At 40.6% G+C, this 27,025-nt stretch overlaps 1 protein-coding gene across 1 annotated transcript in view; it reads right to left on the bottom strand.

The window, feature by feature from the left end:
• Positions 1–26,811, bottom strand: part of LOC311076864 (uncharacterized protein) — a 35,586-nt gene extending 8,775 nt beyond the window's left edge. The window contains exons 1-3 of the mRNA XM_084105381.1: positions 25,864–26,811; positions 13,236–13,390; positions 12,376–12,685 (exon numbers count right to left, since the gene is read on the bottom strand). Coding sequence (XP_083961507.1) covers positions 12,376–12,685; positions 13,236–13,353 — 428 coding nt within the window. The 5' untranslated portion in view covers positions 13,354–13,390; positions 25,864–26,811. The remainder of the gene's footprint in view (positions 1–12,375; positions 12,686–13,235; positions 13,391–25,863) is intronic.
• Between the last annotated feature and the right edge of the window lie 214 nt (positions 26,812–27,025).

Here is a 27,025-nt window from a genome sequence, read left to right as displayed (position 1 = left end):
TTTTAGCTTCCTAAATTACTTGCCTATATGTTTACAACAACTTCCAACATGGTTCTGTCAATCATAAACAAGGGCCAGAACTGTTTTTTTAGGTTAGTAAATGATGACATGATTTCATTTTTTGTTGTTGTAAATTATTATTTAATTGGTGTGTGCCTAAAAAGCTGATAATTTGAATCGGGTGTTTTTGATCAGAGAGAGAAAACATTTGCACTGCTAGGGGTACCCCAGAACCAGGTTTGGGAAACACTAAGATAGTTTATTATCACTCAAGTTTTTTTCAGATGTTTTCCCTAATTTTAGTGTGTTTTATCTGCTGTAGAGTCTGAGTCATCTTTGACTGAACTTCACACAATGATTGAGTGGCTAAGGAACAACAGAAGCCCTCACAGCCAAGTCGAGGAGTTAATGATACGTACAGCACCTCATCGTGCTGCGTGGATTCGATCCTCTGGTACAAAAATTGTTGAGGAAATAAACCAGACTTTACGATTTTCCTGGAATGGTGAGTATAATTATATGCATTTTAGGGAATTTACTGAAGGGTTGTCTTGGCCTGTAGTAGCCTGTAGCCCTACATTATTTAGAAAAGTAAAATGCTTCAATTTAAATGTTTTTGTTTTTGTTTAGATATCACAGGACTTTGGAGTTTTATTCCCTGACAATGCAAACCGCCTTTATGAGTTTTGGGCTCCTGTCTTCACTGACCGGATTTTACTTTTTGCAAGAAAAGAACCCAGGGCTGCTGATGTCCTTCTAGAAAGTCTGGAAACATTGTCAAATGGTAGGACATCCTATTAAAATCACATAAAGTATACCATTTCTAGTCTCTGCACATGTAGTTTCAGATCTGTTGACCAAATTATAGTTTCATATCACTTTATGAAATTTCCAAAATTACTTTTAATATCTAAATATCTATGGTAAGCACACTCTTTCTGGCATGTTATTGAATAAAAAAGGTACATTTCTTCAGGAATACTGTAATTATTTAAACAAGAAAAAAGTAGGGTGAGACTTGATTTGATCCATTGGTTTTTGAAAACTGTAAGCATTCTTTCTGTAAACTTGTCGTTCAAGATGTTCGTGGTGAAGTTGCCTTTAAAACCCTTCCTGCTGTTCTGCCATCATCGCCATACCGCACAGATGGGAAAATGGTCCGTCCAACTTATGCTGAAATCAGAGTTTCCGCTAGAAAAAAATGGTGCCGGTCAAAGTGACCGGCAGAGGTTTAGTTTTCCGGACATTTTGATGATATGCCGGTCAAATATTGCCTCTTAATTAGTCAAGTTGAGGAAAACTGGAGGAAGGCTATGTAACTTAAAAAAATGACATAATCAGGCCGAATGCAACATGTTTATTAGCCTAACTTTCAAATAAAAAAACGGAAAAAAAACATGAACGTCCGATTGGCGTCAATCAACGCCAATTGTTTTTACTATGGTTTCACATTCATCAACAAATCAATCCCCCTTCCCCACATAGAATATCTGAAGCCTATTGTTTTTACTCAAGCGAACTTCCCAGTGTCTCTCCACAACCTGCAATGCGCATAAGCCGCGTAACCTTGTTAGGCGACTTCGCTGCTTCGTCTTGATCCGATTCTGCAGCGAGAACCCCCTCTCTGCAGGAACACTCGAGACCCATTTTCTACTATGGTTTTGTACATTTCTTCATTCGGATCTATTTGCGATCCATTTCATTCTAAACAAACAACGCAGTTTATATGGTTCGTCCTTGTTTCATTATTCATTAAGATAATAATTAATAAATGCGCGCATAATTATCAGTGAACTTGATAAATGTTGCAGATATGTTTTGCTATGCATGCACAAACAAATGCCTTTCAACTTATGTGTGCAAAATTCTGAATAAAAAGAATGTGCAGCAATTTGTACAAATAGAGAGTCTAGGTCTACTATACGTGTTGTAGCCATTAAATAAGCTCATTTAGTTTAATATTTGTTAAAATATTATAATGTTATTAATAATTATATATAATTTATGTTGATTATGAAAAGTGAACCGCACGAGTAGGATAGGATGCGCAATATCGAGAGACATGGAGCGGGTCAGACATGATTTTGACCACTTAATTAAGTTTGGTTTTGTAGAAAGACTTTTTTGAAGTGAATTTCGTTTTGTATAAATTGTATCTTAATTTTAATATTTTTTTTATCAACCAATTGCCTGTATTTAATAAATAAGCAGCAAATATAGCAGACGATAGGCCTAATCATGCAGGCGCCCGCGCGGTCACTTGCATTGCTCGTGAACGGGAGCGCATCTCATCCTAATTTAACGAAACTCAGCGTAGGCCTCACAGACATGAAATATATCTTAAGAAAGCTTGAAATGTCTTTTTAACAATTTAAAACGAAAAGAAATAGGCTACTCTCTGATTATGTAATCCATGATGTGCATTTCTCTCTATAGGCGCGTTCATAAGGAGATGGCCATCGTCAACTTCATCTTTACAGCTGTTGTTGCTGTTAATAAACTAAAAATAATAGGCCTATAATTGTATTAAACAATAAATTAAATGAAATTGTAATTGTATTAAAAAAGCAGCAAAAAAAAATCCTGTTTAAGGTTTTTTTTTTTTTTTTTACGCATTAAATTCAGGTAGACTACTGAGTCACTGTCCTCAGTGCCCAGAAAAGCGCTGAAACGGAGATGAAGGGGAACCCGTTTTTATTTTATTTTATTTATTTTTTGGCTTATTTTAACTGGCCCATCCAGTTTTCTGGAGGCCCACCTACAATCAAAATCCTGGCGCCGTTAGTGCTTCGCAGCGGTCTGATATCAAGAAATAACAGACCGCATTCCACATTGGAATTCAACCAAGCCATGTAATAATGTTTAATAACTTTCAAACGGTAGAGCCTGTTCCTTTATAACATAGCCAAAGGTCGGTGTATTTTTGCTTTATACATTTTAGGCTTATTCTCAAATTCAGATTGTGTTAGGGGGGCGGGATTATAAGGCAATTTTAATCGGACAATTTGACCGGAGAGATTTAATTTTGTCGGACATTTCATTTTTTTTCCGGCCAATGTCCGGTAATTACCGGACAACGGAAACCCTGGCTGAAATAAAGCGCAGCTTCATTGACATTAAACCAGTAAGTTAAAGCAACACTGCAACATCAGCTGTTAACTGGCTTTATATATATATATATATATATATATATATATTATTTGAGGTTCATTTATATTGTAGATATAAAATTTTGTACAAAAATGTAATGCTTTGGATAAAAGCGTCTGCTAAATGATTAAATGTAATGTATTCACAAAACAAATTATTTGAATATTTTTGCCTCATTTGCAAAACAATCTGCAGTTAAATGTTCTGAACAAACATAATCTTCTGATTATACAGAATGATGTGCAGAAATAGAAACATGCTGTTTATTATGGACATGTCAAAGTGCATGTTTCAAGAAAAGATCAGCTCTTTTCCAGGAGTACATCAGAAAATAGAATGGGGCATCGGTCTACAATCTAAGTCCAGTGTGTTCACTGTTGCGTTTTATTTGCTTTTGACATGACGCCAAACTCCTCTGTTGTAGAAAGGTGTTTGCTGGCAGGTGCACAGAATATGTGACATAGTAACATAGTAAAGTCACAAATCATTAATTCCTCACCCTCAATTTTATTTATGGGTGAACTAACCCTTTAACTACAATACTGCTTCGGTGTTACTTTTACACAGTAAACGCTGCTGAATTTTTCTGCGATTCATTTGTAAATAAATATATTGTATCCATGGAATGTTCGTCACTATATATGCCAACTAATGTATATTTATCTTTTAAGGTTGGAACTAATATGGTGGATTACCTAATTAGTGAGACAAGCCAGGATCCACACATCTTGGTACTTGGAGACAAAGAGAACTCCTCCCAAGTTTTCATCATTTTCAACGGGGAGGCAATTGAAAAAGAGACCTTACTTCAAGCAGTGGATGTATGCTTTAAAATATTCTACATCTATGACATTAACTACCCAAAGCCTTCTGCTCCCATTTGGGAGTTTTTACAGCATGCTGTCTATAATATTTCTGGAGGAGTTCCTTCAACACATTGCAACCTCCTTAAAAGCTTTGTTTTCAATGGTACTGATCATCAGTAGGTCCAGTAGCCAAACACCATATTAAGGTGTTTATAACACATTGCATAAAGTGTACAGTATAGCCTTTTTTAATAAGCATGTTTATTTTTTATTTTTTATTAAATTTTTGTACTGTATGTACAGATATTTTTTTTGTGTAGGCACATCTATGTACGTTTTTAATTTATTTAGAGTATAGCCTTTTTTAATAAGTATGTTTATTTATTTTCATTGTGGCACATCTGTGTATGTTTTTAATTTATGAACAGTTTAGCTTTTTTAATAAGTATGTTTATTTATTTTTATTGTGGCACATCTGTGTATGTTTTTGATTTATGTACTGTATGTGCACGCATGTTTTAAAATGTACGTTTTTAATTTATGTAGAGTATAGCCTTTTTTTAAAGTATGTTTTTGTTTATTTATTTTCATTGTGGCACATCTGTGTATGTTTTTGATTTATGTACTGTATGTGCACGCATGTTTTAAATTTAATATGTATATTTTAATATTTGCACATCATAATTGTTTGTTCTATTTACACGTGTATATTTACATACTAGGCTCACTAATATTTATTACATTCATAATTTAATACTTAAAACATGTTAAAACATTTATTGTGTTTATACTCCAATAAAAAAAATCTATTTGAAAACAATGTCTATTTTATTTATTAAAATAAGATCATAAATAAAATAAAATAAAAATTTACTCAACTGTTGGGTTATTTTAACCCAACATTTTTAAGTGAGATATAACAAACGAAAATGTCTAATTATGTCAATTAATCCAAAAAAGAAAATGGAACTGAAGCTGTTTATGCACTGGTTCAGAACTAAGAGTATGCTAATACCCAGCAAACAAAGAACGTTGGCGCAACGTACCCAACCTTCTAACAACGTTTTAACAACATGGCCTAAAGGTTACTATAACTACGTTGTGTGGTGAAGGTTGTTACAGCGTTGTCACAATGTTGGCATTTAACCACTGTTCAGGGCCATTGCTTAAGGTTGTGCCTAGGGTGTCTGGACCATAGATATAAGGCTAGATGTCTTAAGGCGGAGTCTCTTAAGGCATCACCGGCGGCCATCTTGCCACAGGGAAGCTTTCTGGCAAGCTCTGTGGTATCTGAGGTAAGGTGAGTGATCAGCACGAACACAAATCCTCTTATCTCGCTGAAATCTTGACGGATTTACAAATGATTTGGTTTCTTACAAACGTTATTAATGTGGCTATAATTCTGAACGCTGGAACATGTTGAAATTGCAGATTTTCTTAATTATTCATATGTATGCAGTGTCATAACTACATCTCTGACGTTTATAACAAACCAAACCGTTTGAAAATCGGTAGAAAATTTAGCAAATTATGGTTATTTAAAAGTACATGTACCATTAAAACACAATGTTACGAGTGAGCGAGCTCCCTGTGGCAAGATGGCCCCCGTGTGCGGACGTCGACCTCCATTGGCCAGCAGCGCGGACGAGACATCTAGCCTTTATATGATATCTATGGTCTGGACAATCACTGGACGACATGTACTCATCACTGCCCTGAAGCGCGAAAATCAGCCTTTTAAATTTCAACTGACCATTGGGCCGTCTCTCATTCTTCATCAAGCTAGGATACGTGAGAATTGCATTTAATTTACCTCAGCTAAATACGTAATTATTCAAACACAACCTACAACTTCCTTGTCTAATGTGACATTTATTTGAACATCTTCTGGTCAGGTATGACAAATATTTAACTTTATGCAAAAAGTATGAAGCCAAAATGACTTTAATGATGAGTAATTAATTTCAGCGCGTAGCCTACTTGTTGCACGTTAATGCTTTTTCCTTCTTTTTTTTTTCTTTTTTTTTTTTGGAAACGCACAGAGAAAAAAAAATGTTTGTTAACTCGCACAACTGTTTATTTTTTCCTTTCATTTGTCATCTCATTCGTTTCTTTGCTAAATTTTCTCATCTGCTCATGCTAGTTAACGTTAATCCACTTCCTGTTTTGTTTTCTCACAAAATGTATAGGTGTGTTCGACATCGGCTGCGGCTGGATGCAACCGATCGGCGAGAGTAGCCGCGTGCAGGCGGGGAGGAGCTGCAAACGGAGACGTGAAGTCGGACACTTTCTGGTTCCCGTAGGGACCGCTCACGTGGTGTTTGCATACTTTACCACAGCTGCAGTGAAATAAATGCAATATTTGCCAAATAATGCACAGATGTTTCAGAGACATTTTGATTCAATACTTTATGTAGCCTACTGCTTCATCCAGCGTCTGTTTGAACAAGAATAAAGTTCATCATAAGCTACTATCAATGAAGTGGAGTCTACGTTTTTTAAGCAGTTTTAATTTGATAAACATGACACAATATAACATGACAACGACATGAAAAGAGTGTTCACTGTTATAATAAACTGATTTGAGAGCTTTAGAGGAACTAAAGGTTTTCGAATAAACACGAAACACACGTGATCGTTGTCATGCAGTGAATCCGGCCAATCGTGGAACAGCAGTGTCGTCATCAGAGCTCCTGCAGCCCAGTGCAGCCGCTCTTGAGAAGCTGCGCTGGCTGAGTTCTCCGGCTACTCTCGAATTGCACTCGCGGTACTTTGATGGCATACGTCACAGTCACGTGGCGTCGGCGCTGTATCAAGTCGGACAAAATTTCTAACCGGCATGCACTGCTTTAAGTCAGCCGCCGATCGGTCTGCGCAGAGCTGCATGAAGTCGAACAAGCCTTATGACTTTTGGAAGTGCAATTTGATTACCATATGCAGTTTTAATAAAGTTGAATTAGCTAACCTTCTATGTTATTTTTACTCTTCAAAGTGTACACTTGCAGGTGTTGATTATAATGAATTTACTGTATGGCCCATAAATAATAATAAGGATAATATTTAAAAAGTAGCCTATGTAATTATATAACATATGACTAATTAATGTTTTCTGGTTCGAACGTTGGGCATAACCCCTATTAACCACAAAACATATGCTACATGGGGATATATATGCTTAGCCATACACTGTAAAGTAAGTGCGTAGCGTATCCTGCTGATGACGTGACTTCGCGGGGTTTCTTGACTCCACCTCCACGTCAAAACAGCGCCAAGAAGAGAAACGCAGAGAAAAGTGCAGCGCAAAGGGAAAACGGTATTGCGAGCACACGCTTGACTGAAACGCAGAATAAAAGCAGCGTTGCAAATAACTTAGTAGGTGTGAGTATGAAAAATATGTTGCAGAGATAAAATAGGATTGCAGCTGTCATTGATTTTTACAATTAATTATATCTTTCTTTTTGCAGTACTTTATTTTATTTTGCAAATCTTTTTTTATATATATATATATACTTTTTCCCCATTGCCATTCTTTTTTTTGTGAGCAAAACATTTTTTCTTTCCTCAAAACTTTATTTTTGTTTTGCAAAACTTTATTTTCTTTTGCGATACTTTATTCTTTTGCAAAACTATGTGGCATTATATTGACTCCATAGATATAGACCTATCTAGCATAAAAAAAATAATTGTAAAAGGTCTATTCTACATTGTTACAATGTTGCGAGCACGTAGACAGCGACGTTGCCACAACGTAAATGTGTTTGCTGGGTAGCCTACCATGAGTTAAAAATGTAACATTTAAGACCTTTTTATAACTTGCGCCTGCACAGTTGAGCAGCTAAAGGACAAATTGGGTCCTCCCTCAAAAATCGGGTGTCACCAAACTGTCAGTTCATGATTATCCTAAGAAGTATGAATGATTTTATATTTAAAATACGCATAGCTTGTAATGCGTACAAAAACAAATTAGTGCATAATAAAACCAAATTGAACATAATTTCTTTCACTTAAAGGTAACTCTCGCCAATATTGAACCTATAGGCTCTTTTTGTTAATCTACCCGAGTCAAACTTTCTTGTAAATTTAAAAGCATAATTAGAATGGAAACGCTAACGCATAACATCGCTAAGTTAATGTATAGCCTACAACATACATAATTCGATAAATTTATTTTTGAAATATTAAAGCCACAGATGAGAATCTTGCGCTGGCCTGTGTTACACTCACTTATACTGACACCTACTGGCGTGCGTCTGTGCAGCATCACGCAAAAATAAAGGTTTACAGTAACGGACGCGACTGTTAATTAAATAATTATCACTTTTATGCAGATGACACTCAGATTTATATTCACTCTAAACCTGGTCAAAATCTGGATGTTCCTTTTTTAACACATTATATTTCTGAGATAAAAACATGGATGTCCCAACATTGTTAAGAACTCTTTTTTTCATCTCAGAAACATTGCTAGACTTCGCTCTATGTTATCCCTCTCGGTGACTGAAAGGCTTAATACCTTTGTTTTTTCCCGCATTGACTATTGTAATGCACTTCTTGCTGGGGTTCCTAAAACCACACTTAAAGTGTAAGTTGCAGGTTAACCACCACAGCCAATTAATGTGTAAATTAAAGTGCTCTATCTGTATATATTTAATTATTTCTGTCTTAAAATGCGTTAAAATAACATTTATTGGGGTTTCTTCAAAGGTAGCGTGTTTTTTCAGTTACTGGGTGATGACGTCACAAGAGGAACTCGCAACCCATACTCTGCTAGATTCTTACTGTATTATGGCTATTTGGAGAACGACTGAGGATGCGGAAAACCATCAAATTCTTTATGGACCACAGCCCTACAATTTTTAACCGGTCAGGCGTGAGAAAGGGGAGCCATTGCAGTTATTAATGCTTGGTGTGAGGAGAATGAGTGGAGGGTTGGCCAGGTGTCCTGGTGAGTAACTTTAGCTACGTTAGAGCTAGTCTAGCCTGGTGCAAACTTAACCCGGATAATATAACGGAACAAGCAAGTCTTTTCAAAATATTGCCGTCATGTAGAATAGCAAGGAGGGACAATGACTGAAGACATTATATACTTACAGTAAGTCAGTCCAAATCAGAGCTGTAACGTTAGAGATGCACACACTGCACAGGCACCAATCGCTAGTCTCATCGACACCTCAAACGTCATATAATACCCTTCCTCAATCCACGCGTTATCAATTTCTCACGATTTAATTAGCGATGTTTATTGTCAGAAAAGAAAAAGAGAGATCGATGTCCCCATCACTGTGTTTGTGTGGGCTATGCCACCCAATTGAATCAGCAGTGGAGAGTATGTGCTGCCGTGAGGTGAACGCGTTTCGGAGTTTAGTGGAACAGCTCGACCTGCGACCGGCTGATCTGACGTGCCTGAACCCGTTTGTTTTGCGAATAGCTTATTCTCATTTCAGGCAGGATCACAGTCCCCTTGAAGTCAGCACACACGAGTATGTTTACAATGGATTTATTGTATCCATTTTTTTTTTTTTTTATCAAATAAAACATACAACCAACTTTTCTGAAGTTATGTAAGGCGAATATAGCTGCTAGCGTACGGTAACTCTACTAGTGAGTTCCTCTTATGACGTCACGCCCCATCTAGTGGAAGGGAGCGGGAGTGCTTAAAACCACTGTTAAAAGTGCCAACTTTTCATATTATATCAGCATTTTGCTATAAAAAACAATGGTGGGCGGTTCTTATCTTTATGTTTAATAAACACATTGCATTATCTTCGTGAAAAATTTAACCTGCAACTTACACTTTAACAAATTACAAAGTGTACAAAATTCTGCTGCTAGGATTTTGACTGGAATCAGGAGAAATGAGCATATTACACCAATTTTAAAGTCTTTGCACTGGCTCCCGGTCAGGTTCCGAGTTGATTTTAAAATCCTTATGCTCACATATAAGGCACTGCATGGTTTGGCACCTCAATATCTGTCTGCGCTTTTAACTTTATACACACCCAAGCGTCATTTACGCTCTTCAAAAGCTGGTCTATTGGCAGTCCCACAGACTCGATTGCGTACTGTGGGGGACAGGGCTTTCTCATCCTATGCTCCTAGGCTTTGGAATGCTCTTCCTCCAAATATCAGAGATGCACAGTCTCTAAGTAATTTCAAATCTCTTTTAAAAACGCATTTTTTTAGGTTAGCTTTTACTTGATTTTTTATTTTATTTTTTGTATCTTGTTGTATTGTTGTATTGTATTTTATTGTAGTGTTGTATTTTAAATTAGCTTGTTCTAGTATGTAAAGCGCCTTGAGAAGCTGCTTTAAAGGCGCTATATAAGAATAAAGTTATTATTGTTATTACACCGGACTAATACATATGCATATAAAACGTGCTAAGTCCCAATTTGCATACTATTCTTCCTAAATAGTATTCGACATTAGAATGCGGAACCGCATACTAGTGTGATTGTGAAGTCTCTTTTGTTTAATATTCATTGTATTCTATTTCTACATATTTTTGTTAAGAACTTTTATTTTGGTGTTGAATCCTCAAAGAGAGGATGATGATGTAATGAGAAGTGGAGGGTGGGAAGAAGAGAGAGCAGAGAGTGTACGGGCATGGAGTCTGGTGTTGCTCTGCTCTCCTCCCTAGTTCTAACACTCTGCTCATTAAAAGTTATTAGCCGTCTATATTTCAAGTCCACCGTCTTTAATGAAATGAATCCACAGGCAGCTAAACCCCACGCCTTACACTAGTATAGCCTACTACTTGTACTACTTTTAACTCTATGGCAGAAATAGTAAGATTAGTATGCTAATTCCGAATTCCCAAATGCTAGTGTGTCCCAGATTGTAGTATGTTGAAATGAGTATTCCAAAGATACCCAGATAGTCTTTTTCCGGTTAGAATCTGTTCACACTAACCAGAGTGCGTCTCAACCAGGTCCCTACTTCAGTAGTCACTGAACAGGGAGTCGGCCATTTCAACCCACAACCCACCCCTCACCCATGAGCCCAGAATGCACAATAATGCCCAGACCAGGGGGTCCAGTTTACCTTGAGATACCACTCATTGTCAATACATTGGATAATCCTTTTTTATACCCTAATCTGGCAACGTATCTCAGGGGATACATACTTTTCAAAATGCTGTAAATAACAGCATTATCAACATATGATTTATTTTTCTATTTCAACATCTTATGACAATTTTTACAATTAATATTAGCAGGTGTATTATATTATGCTGCTTACGTGGTGGATGCTTGAAATAATAAGAAGTCATATTTAATTTCATAATGTGAAAATAATATCCTAATTATTATTTGATTATTCAAATCTCCTGTTTAAAAATAGGAAGAAGCACTAAGGCCCTATTTTAACGATCTAAGCGCATGGTATAAAGCGCACGGCACAAGTGCACTTAGTGCTTGTCTGAATCCACTTTTGCTAGTTTAACAACGGGAAAAATGGTCGGCGAGCGCGGCTCATGGTCTAAAAGGGTTGTCTCTATTCTCTTAATGAGTAATGGGTGTGTTTTGGGCGTTACGTGCAAAAAAACAACCAGAATGTAATTTCCCATTCTCTTTAAAAGACAGTTGCATTTGCTATTTAAACAAGGTGGCGCAGGACGTAAAAATGATAATTGCATCGGACTGAAACTAGCAAAAAACACTAGTGTCACGCTTGGCGCTGCATTGCGCCGGGTGTATGATTGGGCTCCTAGTCTTGTATTTTATCTCGAAATTATTTAAAATGTGTCAAAATGTGGAAATTAGCAGAAATAAGTTAATACAGCCTCTTATTTACATGAGGTAAAGACAAAGGTGCTTGGTTTATTTTTTAATGTATATAATTGCTGCCATAATAACGACCCATTTCAAATGTCTACGTGTTTTTCTTCTCTTTCTCTTTTGAGCGGTAATGAGATATTGTTCTTGTAAATACTTTCCAGCATTTCAGTAATAAAAGTGTAGGCTAGATCTTTAAAATGTGGCCAAAATGGATTTAAACAGTGAATTTTGAATTGATCTTTTCTTGTAAACTCAGAGATGTGGATTCGGACGGCAATTAAACTACTACACAACTTTGGTGTTTGTCAAAAAACAGTGGTAATTCGGCCGGGGATTTTCACGCGGGGTGGCGAGAGAAAAACACAGACTTTCTGGATTCAGATGGCAATAAAATCACAGACTAGCCCCTCTAAATGATGAAACTCCCTTACAACCCCATGAGAAACAATTACCATCAGAATAGGGCTTTATATGTTTTTGGTCCATGGATGGTGTCAGCGCAACGCATTAGATGTGGCCTGCATGAGCGTGAGAGCTATGACATCGTTTTATCGTCCAGATACAAAACTTACACACTAAGGTGTCTACACACTGTAGCACTCATCCCACCTGCCACACACACACACACACACACTGACCTGAATCGGGCCACCATTGTGCTTATTAAATTTTGCACAGATTGGCTGAGGGGGATGAGGTCCTGCACCAGGTTGTTCAGCTGCTCATCGTAGCCCCCAACATCTCTCAGCAGGTCCTGCAGAACACTGCGGGGGAACCCAATGAGTCCATTGTTGAAGACATGCTGGCCCCGATTAGCTCGATTGTTAGAAGCAGTCACCATTCGATTTGAACCAATGGCACGTAGGGCCTCCTGGGCGTTGTTTCTGAGCCGAGAGAATTGGAGCTGAGAACTGGAGTCAACACAACTCTGAATCCCACAGGTCGGTCCTGTCAGGAAACACAGCAGTGACAAGCAAATGCTCACACAGCAATTTATTAGGTACTGATTCTGTATTTAAAGCTGCAGTCCATAACGTTTGGTTCTCTAGCGGTTCATAACCAGAACTGCATGTGTCATGTGGAAGAACATTGTAGCCGGAGCTTCTTCTCTCTGTTTATGTCTATGACGAGTCACGCAGGTACTGGGCTACTCCGCAGGGGCGCCGACCTGAACCAGTCTAAAATAGTCTGAATATAATAACTTATTATAAATGTACAGTAGTGATTCAGGATAGGACAAAAACACGGTTTGGAAAATGGATTCATGATGTACTCACTCATTATATACATTTTGTAAATTTTAAACACAAAAAGGTTTTGGACTGCAGCTTTAATGTGTGCATAGAACAAAACTAAGATTGTGAGATAGGAGAATTGGTAGGTAGTGTCTTTAGTTCAGAGCACATTCACACACACACAAACACATACCTCAATTTTTATATTAGTGTTCCTCACTCTAAGTGTATGTTTGTGAGATTTGTGTATTGGTGTATCTCACCCCTATGGTGTATCTCAATATGGGGCCGGGGGGGCTGGGGGTGGTCGGGGGTTATGACATATATAACTCCGAAAGCTGCAAAAACCATCAAGATCGGCAGAAGAAAAGGGTGCGCCATGGTCTCAGTCAGATCCTTTTCTGGTCAGCAAGTTTATCTGTGTAAAAACATAATATTTCACCAAATGGACCAAGAAATGTGTATTAATATTTTTGACTAAAGAATGCAGCGATAAATCATGATGTTGATAGCAGGGGCATTTCTAGACTTTGATCACTACTGGGGCATAGGCCCCCCAAGAATGTTGCAAAAGTACGTATAAATTTGTAGGGGGTCCATGGGTCAATCTTCATTGGCTGATGGCGTGGGCACCTCCCCAGTGGCGCCATGTCACTTACTTTTATACAGTTGTAACCTTAAATTTGATAGTTCATTATTTTATTTTAATTCACTATTTGTAAATTGATTGTTTTATTTAGGGCAAAATAAACACATGTTAAACAATAATAATCTATTTAAGAAATTGTTTTTCATACATTTGTATGTGTCTTAAGGCCTGTTCACACCAGGATGAATTTTGCGCACGATATTCGCCGACGTTTAACGCCTTGTGACTAAACAAAGGGCGCCAATGTGAGTGTGCACACCGACGCGAAAAACGCCACCTGTAAAAGCGTCATTTTTTAAAAAACGCCTCGGGTTCGTTTTTTTGGTTTGACGCACCTAAAACTATCCGACCAATGAGATTGGTGCTTTTGCTCACGTGTCTGGAGCTTCTGAAGTTACAGTAAAACACGACTCGGGGGCGCTCAAACACAAAACGGTCTTGCCGAGCACACATACGTAACGGCGAAGAAGATATACGCCAAGTAGCGTCAACACCATAGATTATATATATAAACGCTAGATGTCTTATGGCGCAGTCACTTCCGGCATCACCGTTCGGCCATCTTGTCACAGGCAGGCTTAATGTAAGTTGAGTGATCAGCACGCACACAAATCCTCTTATCTCGCTGAAATCTTGACGGATTTACAAACGGTTTGGTTTCTTACAAATGTTTAGTCTGGGTTTCCCCATGCTGCCTTGAGCGCAGCGCGATTTTATTCACGCTGCTAGGCAGCCTGGATACCATGGACCAGATTTTCGCCTCAGCTAGGGAACCAATCACAGAACGGGGAGGGAGCAGCAAGACGATGACGACATCTATGCGACACACCGAAGCAGTTTGTTTATATCTATGGATCCATCATGACAGACGTTATCACGCTACAAGTTATCGCGAGAACAGATTTAGATCAGGCATACTACTGGCATACTAATTGGGTCCTCAGCCCGGACCCATCACTATAGGGTTACAGGATACTATACCACACCGGGAAGAAATAAGACAAGGAAGATGCAAGGCAAGATGAATGTAGAGCTGCTGGTCTCGTTGGTGTCGGAACATAAATAACTATATGACAAACGCGACAGCAACTACAAAAAATCTCGATAAAATAGAACTGTTATGGAGTGGTATTGCAGAGCAAATGGGCCTTGATGGTGAGTTTCATTTCACTTAATTTCTGTTTTACATAAGCGCCATCTAATGTCAGGGAATGAATTTGCATGTTCACTCGGCACATCGTCAGCAAAAATCGCTTGGGTGTGAACACAAAAAACGCGTTGAAAAGCGCTGGCGAATAACGCGCGCCGATATTCGTCCCTGTGTGTATGGCCCTGCCCCTTAAGGCAGAGCGCGCTGGGAAAAGAAAAAAACGGAGAGAAGAGAAGCGAGTTGTATGCTAGTTAGGCGGCTGTTCATTCCAAGGGGGTAATCCAGCACCCGGAAAGCGTACCTTCCCTGGGGGCCGCCATTGGTTAGCAAGCCATCACCTGCTGTTAGCATTCATTTTGGCGTCACTTTGACAGCGAATAACTTTACATCTAAGGCGTTTAAAGACTCTATTTATCCATTGTTTATTTCTAAAAAAGCACGACAATGTATAAAAGGCTCCATTACCTTGTATCTTACGTTATGGCCCTGTAGAAGCAGTTTTTGTAAAAATAGGCTAACGATTGCGTCATAACCACGCGACTCTCTGTCGCACAGTAGAGAGATTACTGTATAGACAGGAGGAGAAGCTTGCGCGCAATCAGGGGGACGTGGAGGCATAAAGTCTGATAAAGTTTGAGGCTGCGCAGTACGCTTAGCCATCAGGAAGAGAGTGCTTCTAATTGACTTCACTTTTCTCCATTGAAGTCTATGGGGTCGCTGTGTCCATTTCTTATACTGTCTATGGTTCATGCTGTTATGCCGATGCTTCTGATTAAAAAAGAAACGTGAATTACCACCATTGTAACCCGTGTTTTATTTGTTACCCACGGTGAAGAGACAGGAGTTATCGCCGATACGGCATCAAGAAATAAGGGTCAGGGTTCCAGACTGCGACCATTTTTTGAGAATGTGCGAGTTAAAATTTTATGTGGTCGCATTTGTGCGAGTGCATGGTCATGTACTACACGCATGAATTTTCCTGCATTGAACTTGTTTTAGTGCCCGCCAAAGTGAATTTTTGTCCCGCCAAAGTCTTATTTAATCGGTGAGTAATGTAGATGAACTGCTGCACTTGTGACAGGGCGCATGTTTAACTGAAAGAACGAGCAGAGAGAAAGACCCGGTCGCGTGCGCGCACTCTCTCTTCGGAGCTAGGCAAAAGTGTACAAGACTTCACCGTCTAAGCGCTGTCTTGCTCTCTCTCCCTCGCACATATTAATCAAAATAAATCGACACGGTGGTAAAAGGTCGGAAGACTAAAGTTTCATGCGGAGCATTCGGAGATTTTTTCCCCCTGAAATACCGCTGGGTGTGAATTGTGCTAAATAAGTTGCCTTATCTTCTCTGAAAAGCGTTCCAGAAATTCAGCTGACATAAAACAACACTTTAATTAAAACGAAAAAAACTATCCAGTGATGAAATGTTTTCTGTGTTGACACAAATCTTGGATGTCCATGTCCAACTGCTGGAATAATCACACAACCGTATGACACGTCCAATTCGCGAACTAATGACTCCTTAGAACCGATTAATTTTAATGAATGGTTAAAACAACTGATCTGTCCAACAGTGAACTCAGGAGACGTCTGAATCAGTGTATAACTAATCAGTAACACTTTACAATAAGGTTCTATTTATTACATAAATTACATAAAAAGTACAGTTTTTATGTTAGCTTAAGCTTTAAAATAAATAAAACCACTTGTTTTTTTGAAAAGCATATGACTACATTTTTCCACACAGTGCTATCAAGAATCGATAAGAGAATCGTTAAAGAATCGGATCGATAATCAGAATCGTCAGTGGCATTATTATTGATAAAATCTTATCAGGTCTCATCCCTATGTGAAGACAGTAACATTTTAATCAAACATTAAAGCTCAGAAATATCCTTGATCAGTGAAACACTGAGAATGTCAATTCCCTCTCTCATGAAAAATCAGTGACTGGTGACTATCTAGACACTCTTGGTATGTTGCCTATTAGTATTAGGGTGGGTAAGGAAGTGTTCTCCCATAATGTCCAGGTGGTAAGAAATGCTACACCGACTATACAGCATTTAGTCTCTATTAGGAGTAGTGCTGTGACTCTAGAGCCCATTATGATCCCTGCTAGGTCATTGTTAGAATTTTAGACCCTGAAATTCAGACAATACCCGGTGTTTTTGTAGCACGTACATTAACCTCTGTAAAAACAGGTGTGACTTGTGTTCGAGCTATGAATCCGACAAGTGAGGATTTTCATGTTCCCTGTGGCACGAGGCTAGGTGAGTTCCATTCTTTACTCTCTCAACCAGGTGAAGAATACACAATGTTGGAACCCACAGTAGCTCAGATACAGACTCAAATTGATCCCTGCCCAAACCCCAAGGTAGACCTCGGTCAATCTGCATTTGAAAGAGAACAACAGACTCAACAAGAGACTATGATTTTCAAATATGCAGATATCTTCAGTGCAAATGATTATGACTATGGTCATACAGATTTGGTCAAGCACACCATCCGTACTGGGGATCCGCAGCCCATTAAGAAGAGGGCTTATAGAACATTGCCACACATACGAGCTGAGATAGACAGGCAAGTTCAGCAGCTCCTTTCTCATGATGTCATCGAAGAAAGTTGTAGTCCCTTGGCTTCCCCTGTCGTCTTAGTAAAAAAGAAAGATGGCAGTTACAGGTTCTGCATTGATTTCAGGAAGCTTAACACGGTCACTGTAAAAGACTCGTACCCCTTACCCCGACCATCAGATGCTCTAGACAGCTTGTCAGGTGCATGTTGGTTTAGTACAATAGATTTGTCAAGTGGATATTGGCAAGTTGACCTAGACTCTAATGATAGGGAGAAAGCGGCATTCAATACAGGCAGTGCTTTATATCAATTCAAGGTTATGGCAATGGGTCTCCCCTCCAACTTTCCAACGACTGATGGAGCTGGTGCTTCGTGGACTTAATTGGAAAGTTTGTCTTGTTTACCTTGATGATGTATTGATGTTCAGTCGGACTTAGCGTTGCGGGTTAGTATTACAAGTATTACATGGTTTACCTTTTGCTGCTGCATATCTTGACGATATTGTCATTTACAGTAACACCTGGGAGGAACATGTGCAGCATCTCAGAGAAGTCTTGCAGCGTCTTCAGAATGCCGGCCTAACTTTCAACCCCACCAAGTGTGCTGTAGCTAAACAAGAGTCTGAATACCTGGGCTATGTCATTGGCCAGGGTGTTGTGCGACCGCAGGTGAAGAAAGTTCAAGCCTTGGAGAAGTGTGTGGTGCTCCAGACACGTAAGGACCTGCAATCTTTTTTGGGTATGGCTGGATTTTACCATTGCTTTGTTCCTAACTTCTCCAGCAGGGCTGCTCCACTAATGGACATGGTGAGGGCACGTTGCCCGAACCAATTGCAGTGGACTGAGGAGAGATTGAAAGCCTTCCGGGACATCCAGGGAGCTTTGACAACTAGCGCTGTGCTACACAATCCTGACTTTAGGCGACCTTTCATTGTACATCATTGTACAGACTGATGCCTCTGAGAGGGGAGTAGGAGTCATCCTATTGAAAACACTGATTAAAATTATATGACTTTACAATGCTTCACGCAAACAGTTTAGACGGTGAAAAAATTCTGATCATAAAAAAAATACTTATTTAACTTGAAATTTATTTTTTACAGAAGGAATGGTCACAAGTGACTGCTTTCTTCCTGGAAGGAAGAGGGGCTAACTGAGCATGTGTAATATGAATATCATCTCAAACTCAGTGATCATCCAGGGGGGCCGTGAGATAACTTAAAGCGGTGCTATAATGCCCTTTTCACGAGATGTAAAATAAGTCTCTGATGTCCCCAGAGTGTGTGTGTGAAGTTTTAGCTCATAATACCCCACAGATATTTTTATATAGCATGTTAAAATTGTCACTTTTTTTTAGGGTGAGCAAAAACGCACCGTTTTGTGTCTGTCCCTTTAAATGCAAATGAGCTGCTGCTCCCGGTGCAGAGGGCGGAGCTTCAACAGCTTGCACTCACACACACATGCACTGAAAATTTCAAAAACTTTTAGCCTTTTATGTTCAAACCGGATTCAGACAATGATGGAGAGACTCTAGAAGAAGTGACAACATGTAGAAGCAACAGGACATTTCTGAATGGTTAGTTGATGAATTTATGTACCTTATGTGTAGTTATCTTCTAGTCATTGATTAGCATATTCTGTTATGATAATCTGTTAATCGTGTTCCGCGGGCGGGGTTTATGTAAATTTTAACGTTAGTGATGTCACTAACCCGTGGGAGGAAGCTTGTGTAACAGATTAAAGTCTGAAGAGAAGTTAAGGCTATAGGAATGTTGCGTTTATGTGTGTAACACATTCTGTCCTTTGGGACTTGCCGTAGGCAAGAGAGAGATGGGCATGCGCATAAGATGACCACGCACCAACGCGGGAGAGAATAAAGTGTGTGTACCGTTCAAGGAACTTCTGTGTCTCGTTTTATTATTTTATTAGACCAAAAGTGTTTAGGCGAACCCAATACAAAAGCTCGGTTACATTGGTGGCAGCGGTTTTATTTATTTTTTGTAGGTTGAATTAGTGTTTCAAGTGTGTTTCGGCGGGTGTTTAACTATTTTAGTTATCGTAACTTCTAAAGTTTATACATTAGTTAAGGTAGCACACGCGGTCAACGGATTGTCATTATGTGGTGCAAGGACGAGGAGGACAGTTTTAGTACTATGTCACGGGACCGTGACAGAGGCCATAGAAGCGTGCGAATTGATTTGCCTTCGCCGTTCTCCGGGGAGGAGAGGCAAAGCTTCGTGTGCTGGGCCAGACAGTTCGAAGTGTCGGTCAAAGCGCTCACGGAAGGGAGTGGAGCCGCTTCATACAACTATGAACTGACAAGGATTTTACCTACACGTCTGTGCAACGCAGCCTTTTCTCTATGGGACAGTCTCTCAGATACTGTTAAGTCGGACTATGACGCGGTGAAGGAGAAGCTAAAAGAGGCTTTTGGAAGGAGACAGTTCATGGAGCGATTCAGAGCCAGTCTGTCTGCCCGCCCCCGCGCAGCGCGGGAGAGTTTGGAAGTGTACGCAGCAGAAATCAGCAGGCTTGTGGATGAGGCTTTTCCTGAGTACGGCGACAGAGCCCAGAGGGAAGAGAAGTTTCGCCGTTTCGTGGCGGGTCTGGACCCGGTGCTGAGGACGAAATGCTATGAGCAGGGAGCGACGGACATGGAGGAGGCTGTAATAATTGCAGGTCGGTGTGAGAACGCGAGAAATGCGGTTGATATGGGACACGTGACTGCTAATGTCAAGTTTAGTCAGACTGCCGATGGGACTGTGGCTAATGTGAACTCTGTGTCGGACATTAGTGGACTGTACAGAGCGATTGATAGATTAACTGACGAGGTGAGGGGCATGAAAGTGTCTCTTAACCGTTTGGAGGACGAAAATCACAGACTGAAAGAGAGAGTTAGCCGTAGCGGCACAGAGTGGAGTAGAGCGCGCTCCCCGTCACGTGAGTCGATTCAGTGCTGCTGTCAGGGGCGTGCATGCCGTATGCAGACATATGAGACGCAGAGAGGCCGCTCATCTGAAAGAAAGCCATTTATGGAGTTCAGTGGTCGTAAGGAATACAATGCGACTCGTAGCCCTATGAGACGCACCGCCAGCCCCTCCCCCAACCCCAGCATGCGGAGACGAGGCAGTTATGAGGAGGAGCCGAGGAAACAGGGAGTGCGCTTCATGACCCCTAGCGGTGAGGAGAGGAACTACGAGCCGGGAAACGAGCTGTAGCTGATGTTGCGGCCCAAACACCAGCTGTACTACCCAGGGGCCTTAAGCATGATGACAGTTCCTATGTATTGTTGGACGCGGAGGCAAACACTAACAAGGGGACACTGGTATCATATGTGAAAGGAACTATTGAGGGCATTGAACTTCCTATTTTAATAGACTCCGGTTCTAGTGTATCACTAATGAGCTCTGAATTTCGAATGTCAATCCCAGCACTTCGCAGTCGACCTATGAAGAAAGACTATATTGCGACCCGTGCTGTAAATGGGCAGATGTTGGATACGCTGGGCACGCTTACTGTGACACTACAGCTGGGTACTGAAACATGGCAACACGTTTTTCATGTGGTGAGAGAAGCGACGCAGTCCATATTGTTGGGATGGGATTTTTTAGTAAAAAATCATGCCCTGCTGGACGTTAGTCATGCTAAACTGCAGTTGTGGGACATTTCCATTCCGCTTCTTGCCAGCAAAGACTTTGTCCCAGCATGCTGCAATGTGTCTCTGGCCACAGATATGACATTTCCACCCCTCAGTGAGTCAATTGTGCCTGTTAAGATTGGTTTGCCTAGCGCGGCCCAGGTGTCTAGTGACTTTGTGGGGTATTTGGAACCTAATGTGTCTGATTCAGCCAGTTTGGTTATTGCGCACACACTCACTAATGTGCACAATGGACTAACTAAGGCTCGGATTTTGAATCCTACTGGACAGGACATTTCTGTAAGACAGGGGACGCACCTGGGCGAGTTTTATTCTGTAGCTGATTCTGATGTTCAGCATGTTGAGCAGGACTCAGGTGGAAGGGCCGTTCCTTACCCCCGTAACACAGCTCCTCCCATTTCTTTAAGTGAGTCGCCGATTTCAGCACCGGACAAAGAAAAGCTCTCGTCATTGTTGCTGGAGTACAGCAACATTTTCAACTCAGCAGGGCAGAATACGGGGAAATGCACGTTAGTGCAGCATTATATCAGAACAGGTGGACATGCCCCTATTAAGCATCGAGCATACCGTACATCGCCTGAAAAGCGAGCTGAAATCGAGAGACAGGTGGCGGGCCTGCTAGCTGATGGCATCATCGAGGAAAGCTGTAGCCCCTGGGCGTCGCCAGTTGTGCTTGTAAAAAAGAAATGTGGTGCCTGGCGTTTCTGTGTGGACTACAGACGTTTGAACAGTGTCACTATCCAGGACTCTCACCCTCTGCCACGCGTGGATGATACACTGGACGCATTAGCAGGCTCCAGATGGTTCAGCACGTTGGACTTTTCGAATGGCTACTGGCAGGTGGAGGTGGCCGAGCAAGACAGAGAAAAAACGGCCTTTACCACAGGTCAGGGTCTATATCAGTGGCGCTCCATGCCTATGGGACTTTCCAACTCTCCCGCCACTTTTCAACGGATGATGGAGCTAGTTCTAAGAGGACTTCCATGGCACATCTGCATGGTGTACCTGGACGATATTTTGATTTATAGTGGAACATTTGAAGAGCATTTAACTCATCTGAAAGAAGTGTTTTCTAGAATTCTATCGGCAGGTTTGAAATTGAACCCCGGAAAATGCCACCTGGCCAGGGATCATGTGGTGTTCTTGGGTCATGTCGTCTCAGAGAAAGGTCTTCAGCCTGACCCGAGAAACACAGAGAAGGTGAGAAATTGGCCAGTTCCACAGTCTCCCTCCGAGGTTAGAGCATTTGTGGGACTATGTTCATACTATCGACGTTTTGTTAAGGACTTTTCGAAACATGCAGCTCCACTGAACCAGCTGGTTGGCAAAAACGTGCCTTTTGTATGGAGTACCGATTGTGACAACTCATTTAACTATTTAAAGGGAGTGCTGTCTTCAGCTCCCATTGTGACAATGCCGGAGTTCAAAGTGCCTTTCAAAGTTTATACTGACGCCTCTAAGTGGGCTGTTGGTGCTGTGCTCGCGCAGGAAAAAGAGGGACTCGAGTATGTGGTGGCCTATGCCAGCCGTGCTTTGAATGCCACACAAAGACGTTGGTCCACTTTTGACCGGGAGTTATGGGCTGTCGTGTGGGCAGTGAGGGAATTTAGACACTATCTTGGACTCTCCTCATTCACCATCATTACGGATCATCGGCCACTCTTAGCACTACGCCGCATGTCCATCGAGGATGACCCAACGGGCAGAAGGGCTAGATGGCTCTTGGAATTGGACCCTTTGAACTGGGTCATTGAGCACAAAAAGGGCAATCAGCATAAAAACGCTGATGCACTGTCCCGCCGTCCGGTGACACCAGACCTGAAGGACGTTGAGACAGTAGTTGAATTAGTGCGGGACGTGAATGTGGTGAGTGCTGAACAATCAAATAATTACATTTCTTGTTCCACTGAGACAGCTGAGGTGGCTGAAGAAGGGACTGTGACTGACTCGTCCTCCAGTGCGGACAACATAATGAGCCTGTCTGAGTTATCGTGTGATGCAGCGGAGATTGTTGCTATGCAGCAGAACGATCCAGATATTGACACAGTACGACACTGGGTGGAACGATCACAAAGGCCTCCTAGGAGACGACTGGCGGGTACATCTCCAAGTTTACGAAAATATTGGACTGTGTTTAACCGTCTCTCTATAATAAATGGACTGTTGTGTCGCTCTGTTTCCTGTCCCCTCACAGGTGACCCTGTTGCTCAAGTCGTGGTTCCTCCTGCTCTTAAACATGACATTCTTAGGCAGCTTCACGGGGCACCAACCGGTGCTCATTTTTCTCCTGAGCGGGTGTGGGAACGGGCGAGGCGTTTTTGCTACTGGCCGTCTATGTTTAAGGACATCAGAACATGGTGCGAGCAGTGCACAGCGTGCCAGACTCGCCGTAGGCCTGTCCCTATTCATCAAGCACCCATGGGTGGGTCCCTCACAACTCGGCCCTTTGAGAGAGTTGCTATGGACATTTTAGAACTGCCAATAACAACCAAAGGCAATCGGTATGTATTGGTAGTTGAGGATTATTTCACGAAGTTCGTTAATCTATATGCTTTGACTAATCAATCTGCGCAAACGGTCGCACATTGCCTGTTTGCGGACTACATTTTAATACATGGCATTCCCGAAACTTTACATTCAGATCAGGGCCGACAGTTCGAATCAGAGGTGGTCCTGACCCTATGTAAATTGCTCAACATAAAGAAAACGCGCACCACTCCCTATCACCCGGCCTCGGACGGCATGGTGGAGCGTTTTAACAGGACGTTAATTGATCAAATTGCTAAGATACTCTTGTCATGTGGGGGCGAATGGGACGATTATATCAAACAGGTTGCATTTGCGTACAACTCCTCAAATCATTCTAGTACCAAGTTCTCGCCATACTTCCTGGTCCATGGACGGGAACCAAGGATGCCCACTGACTGTTTACTGGCCACCCGTACACTTGACTGTGATGTTGCTAAGTCTCATGCTGACTTCGTATCCACTTTACTGACAAAGCTACAAGACGCTTTCAGGAGTGCTAGAATGTACAGTGAAGTGGCGCATGATCGACAGAAGCTGTACCGTGATTCGGATCTCAGACACCAGCCCTATACAGTCGGCACCATGGTGTGGCTCCATAACCCTGTGGAGAGCCGCATGAAGCTGGCACCTCACTGGAAAGGACCTTTTCAGATTGTGCAGGTCTTAGAGTCTGGTGGAGAGCCTGGTCTGACGTACCGGATCGTTAGCCCTATAGACTCAGATGAACGAGGACAGGTTGTGCATTACAATAGGTTGAGACCTTATACATTGCCTGTTCCCACACTATCTTCTACTGAGAGACTGTCATTAGTTCCTGATTCTTTGTCTGATTCCCCTTCTAAGGAGCCTGAAATATTGGGGGGGGTGAAGTGCAGTTCACCTCAAAAGGATTTAGGAGAGGTACTGGAGGGACCTGATAAGCTCACTCCTGTTATGAGTAGGGCTGGGAGAAGGTTGAAACCTCCTGGTGGCTTGAAAGATTTTGTACTGTACTGAGGTTCATTGTTGTATGGTACCTGTTCATTGTTGTGAAAAAAAATTGAACAGTGAAAACTGTATAAGTGATAATTGTAATTTCAAAGTTGTGCAAACAGTGTGCATGGGTTTGAGTATTATACATGTTGATGTGTATTATTACTGTTTCTGTTTTCTGTTCTATCCCTTGTTGTTTGATAGATAAACGGGGACGTTTATTTTAGGGGGATGGGACGTATGTAACAGATTAAAGTCTGAAGAGAAGTTAAGGCTATAGGAATGTTGCGTTTATGTGTGTAACACATTCTGTCCTTTGGGACTTGCCGTAGGCAAGAGAGAGATGGGCATGCGCATAAGATGACCACGCACCAACGCGGGAGAGAATAAAGTGTGTGTACCGTTCAAGGAACTTCTGTGTCTCGTTTTATTATTTTATTAGACCAAAAGTGTTTAGGCGAACCCAATACAAAAGCTCGGTTACACTTGTGTAGTTGTTGTAGTCCTTAAAAAACCCTTTGCTTTGAACTTTGAGAATTGTAACTTTGCAAGATGTTGGTTATGCTCAAACAGCAGCAAACACACTAACTAAAGTTAGAAAAGTGAAATCATAATCAACCACCCCTTTAATAATTTGAATGGATCCGTATAGCTATATGCAGTCGATTGGCATCTCCCTGTGGTCTTGTTTGAAATGGCAGGTTGACGTGCTTATTTGTTCAAGTTACTGAATAACTGAGTAAAGTAAGTAAAGAATGACTGCAGGGAAATTTTTTGCAAAGTATGTTTGCAAAAAAAAAGGTTTAAATCTATATTGAATTTAAAAAATAATAACATGGAGTTGAAAAGTAATTAGTAACTAGAATACAAATGATATTGTGAATAAAAAAGGTTGGGGGTAGGCTTGCGGTATTTATTCTGAGAGAAGGGGGGGCCTTGGATAAAATAAGTCATGTTGCAACCGTCCCCACTGCCCTATTTTCACTAACAGACTACTGGGTCTCAAATGTAATATCTAAAATTCTTGTTTGTCAAACTGTTTTATAATCTCTATCACAATTGAAATATATTCGTGGATATCTGCTCTCTGAGTGAAGTTGCATAATCAGGAATTGATTTTATTTTGATGCCATTTTTGCCACACGCCCCCATTAATAACTTGATTGATGTGCATCGATCAAGATCCAAGAGGAATGAAATAATACATTATAATCGTAAAATTAAAAACGTAAAATTAAAACTTCAATAAGAAAAGTTTGTAGCACACAAAAATTAACAGTTAATTTCATTACTGAAGGTTAAAAATCACTCCCTTCTTTATAAAAAAATCACATAGTATTAGTAAATACAGTTAAGCTGGTAGTTACCTCTTCTCAGCAACAGTGTCGTGTCGTCTGACTGCAAATCGAGGATTACAAGGCGAAAAGTAAAGAGAGGAGGAGCACAGTGAGGGGGCAAGTAAAAAGTTCTCCAGTAAAATGGGTTTAGCGATACCTTTGACTGCATGACATATTTATTTTATCTTCTCTGTAGTTTTCATTTACACCAGAAGTTTTCATTTACACCAGAAGTTTGAATCCAGAAAAGGGAAAAGTGCATTACACAGTGAATATAATGTAATCCTACGGAAAAAACAAACAGCTAAAAACCTGTATTAGATGATTGGCTTCTAGCTGCTTTTATGAGGTTTTGAAACTAAAATCATCTGACAGACCAGCTAGAACCAGCAGCTCTGTCAGGCTGGAAACCAGCTACTTCCAGCATAAACCAGCAAATAAGCAAGAGGTCAAACTCCCTCTAGGTGAATATAAGCAAATACTGAATGTAACTGTACCCCCCTCTACGACCCTCTGCATATTACATAACACAATTGCATGAAACAAACAATCCATTTTATTCTGCTTCTGTCATAATACTAAAAAAGTTCTGCCAGATCTGTATTGACAGAGATCAGTGTTGAATATATTCAGTAGTTTCTAATGATAAATGTAACGGTTGACAAGTTTAAAAAAAAGCTTAACTCATGCAGTCTAGCACAGAGATAGACTTTCAGACTTTATTTACCCTGACAGAATTCGCAAAATAAATATACAGTATCACGGACCACGGGTGAAACAAGTTTTTAACTTTATTCCTTGACATATGTGTTGCTATGCTTCTACTGTTTGTCAAATAAATCAAGACTAACAGACCCACCTTGTTACTCGTCCTCTGAGAGCAGGGTTGTCAGTTCTCTGTGACAAAACCAGTCCAGTTCCCCATCAAAAATACCCCAAAATTAAAAAACCCTAATAAGAAATTATGTAGCCTTATTGCCGTCTGTATTGGCGGAAATAAGAATGGCCCCATCCTTAAAGGATTAGTTCACTTTAAAAAAAACTTTTGCTGATAATTTACTCACCCCCATGTCATCCAAGATGTCCATGTCTTTCTTTCTTCAGTCGAAAAGAAATTAAGGTTTTTGATGAAAACATTCCAGGATTTTTCCCCATATAATGGACTTCAATGGGCCCCAACCGGTTCAAGGTC

The sequence above is a fragment of the Abramis brama genome (assembly GCF_963993115.1).
Source record: "Abramis brama genome assembly, chromosome: 25".
NCBI lineage: Eukaryota > Metazoa > Chordata > Actinopteri > Cypriniformes > Leuciscidae > Abramis > Abramis brama.
The sequence above is the reverse complement of the archived record's forward strand: the minus strand, read 5'-3'. Positions and strand labels throughout refer to the sequence as shown.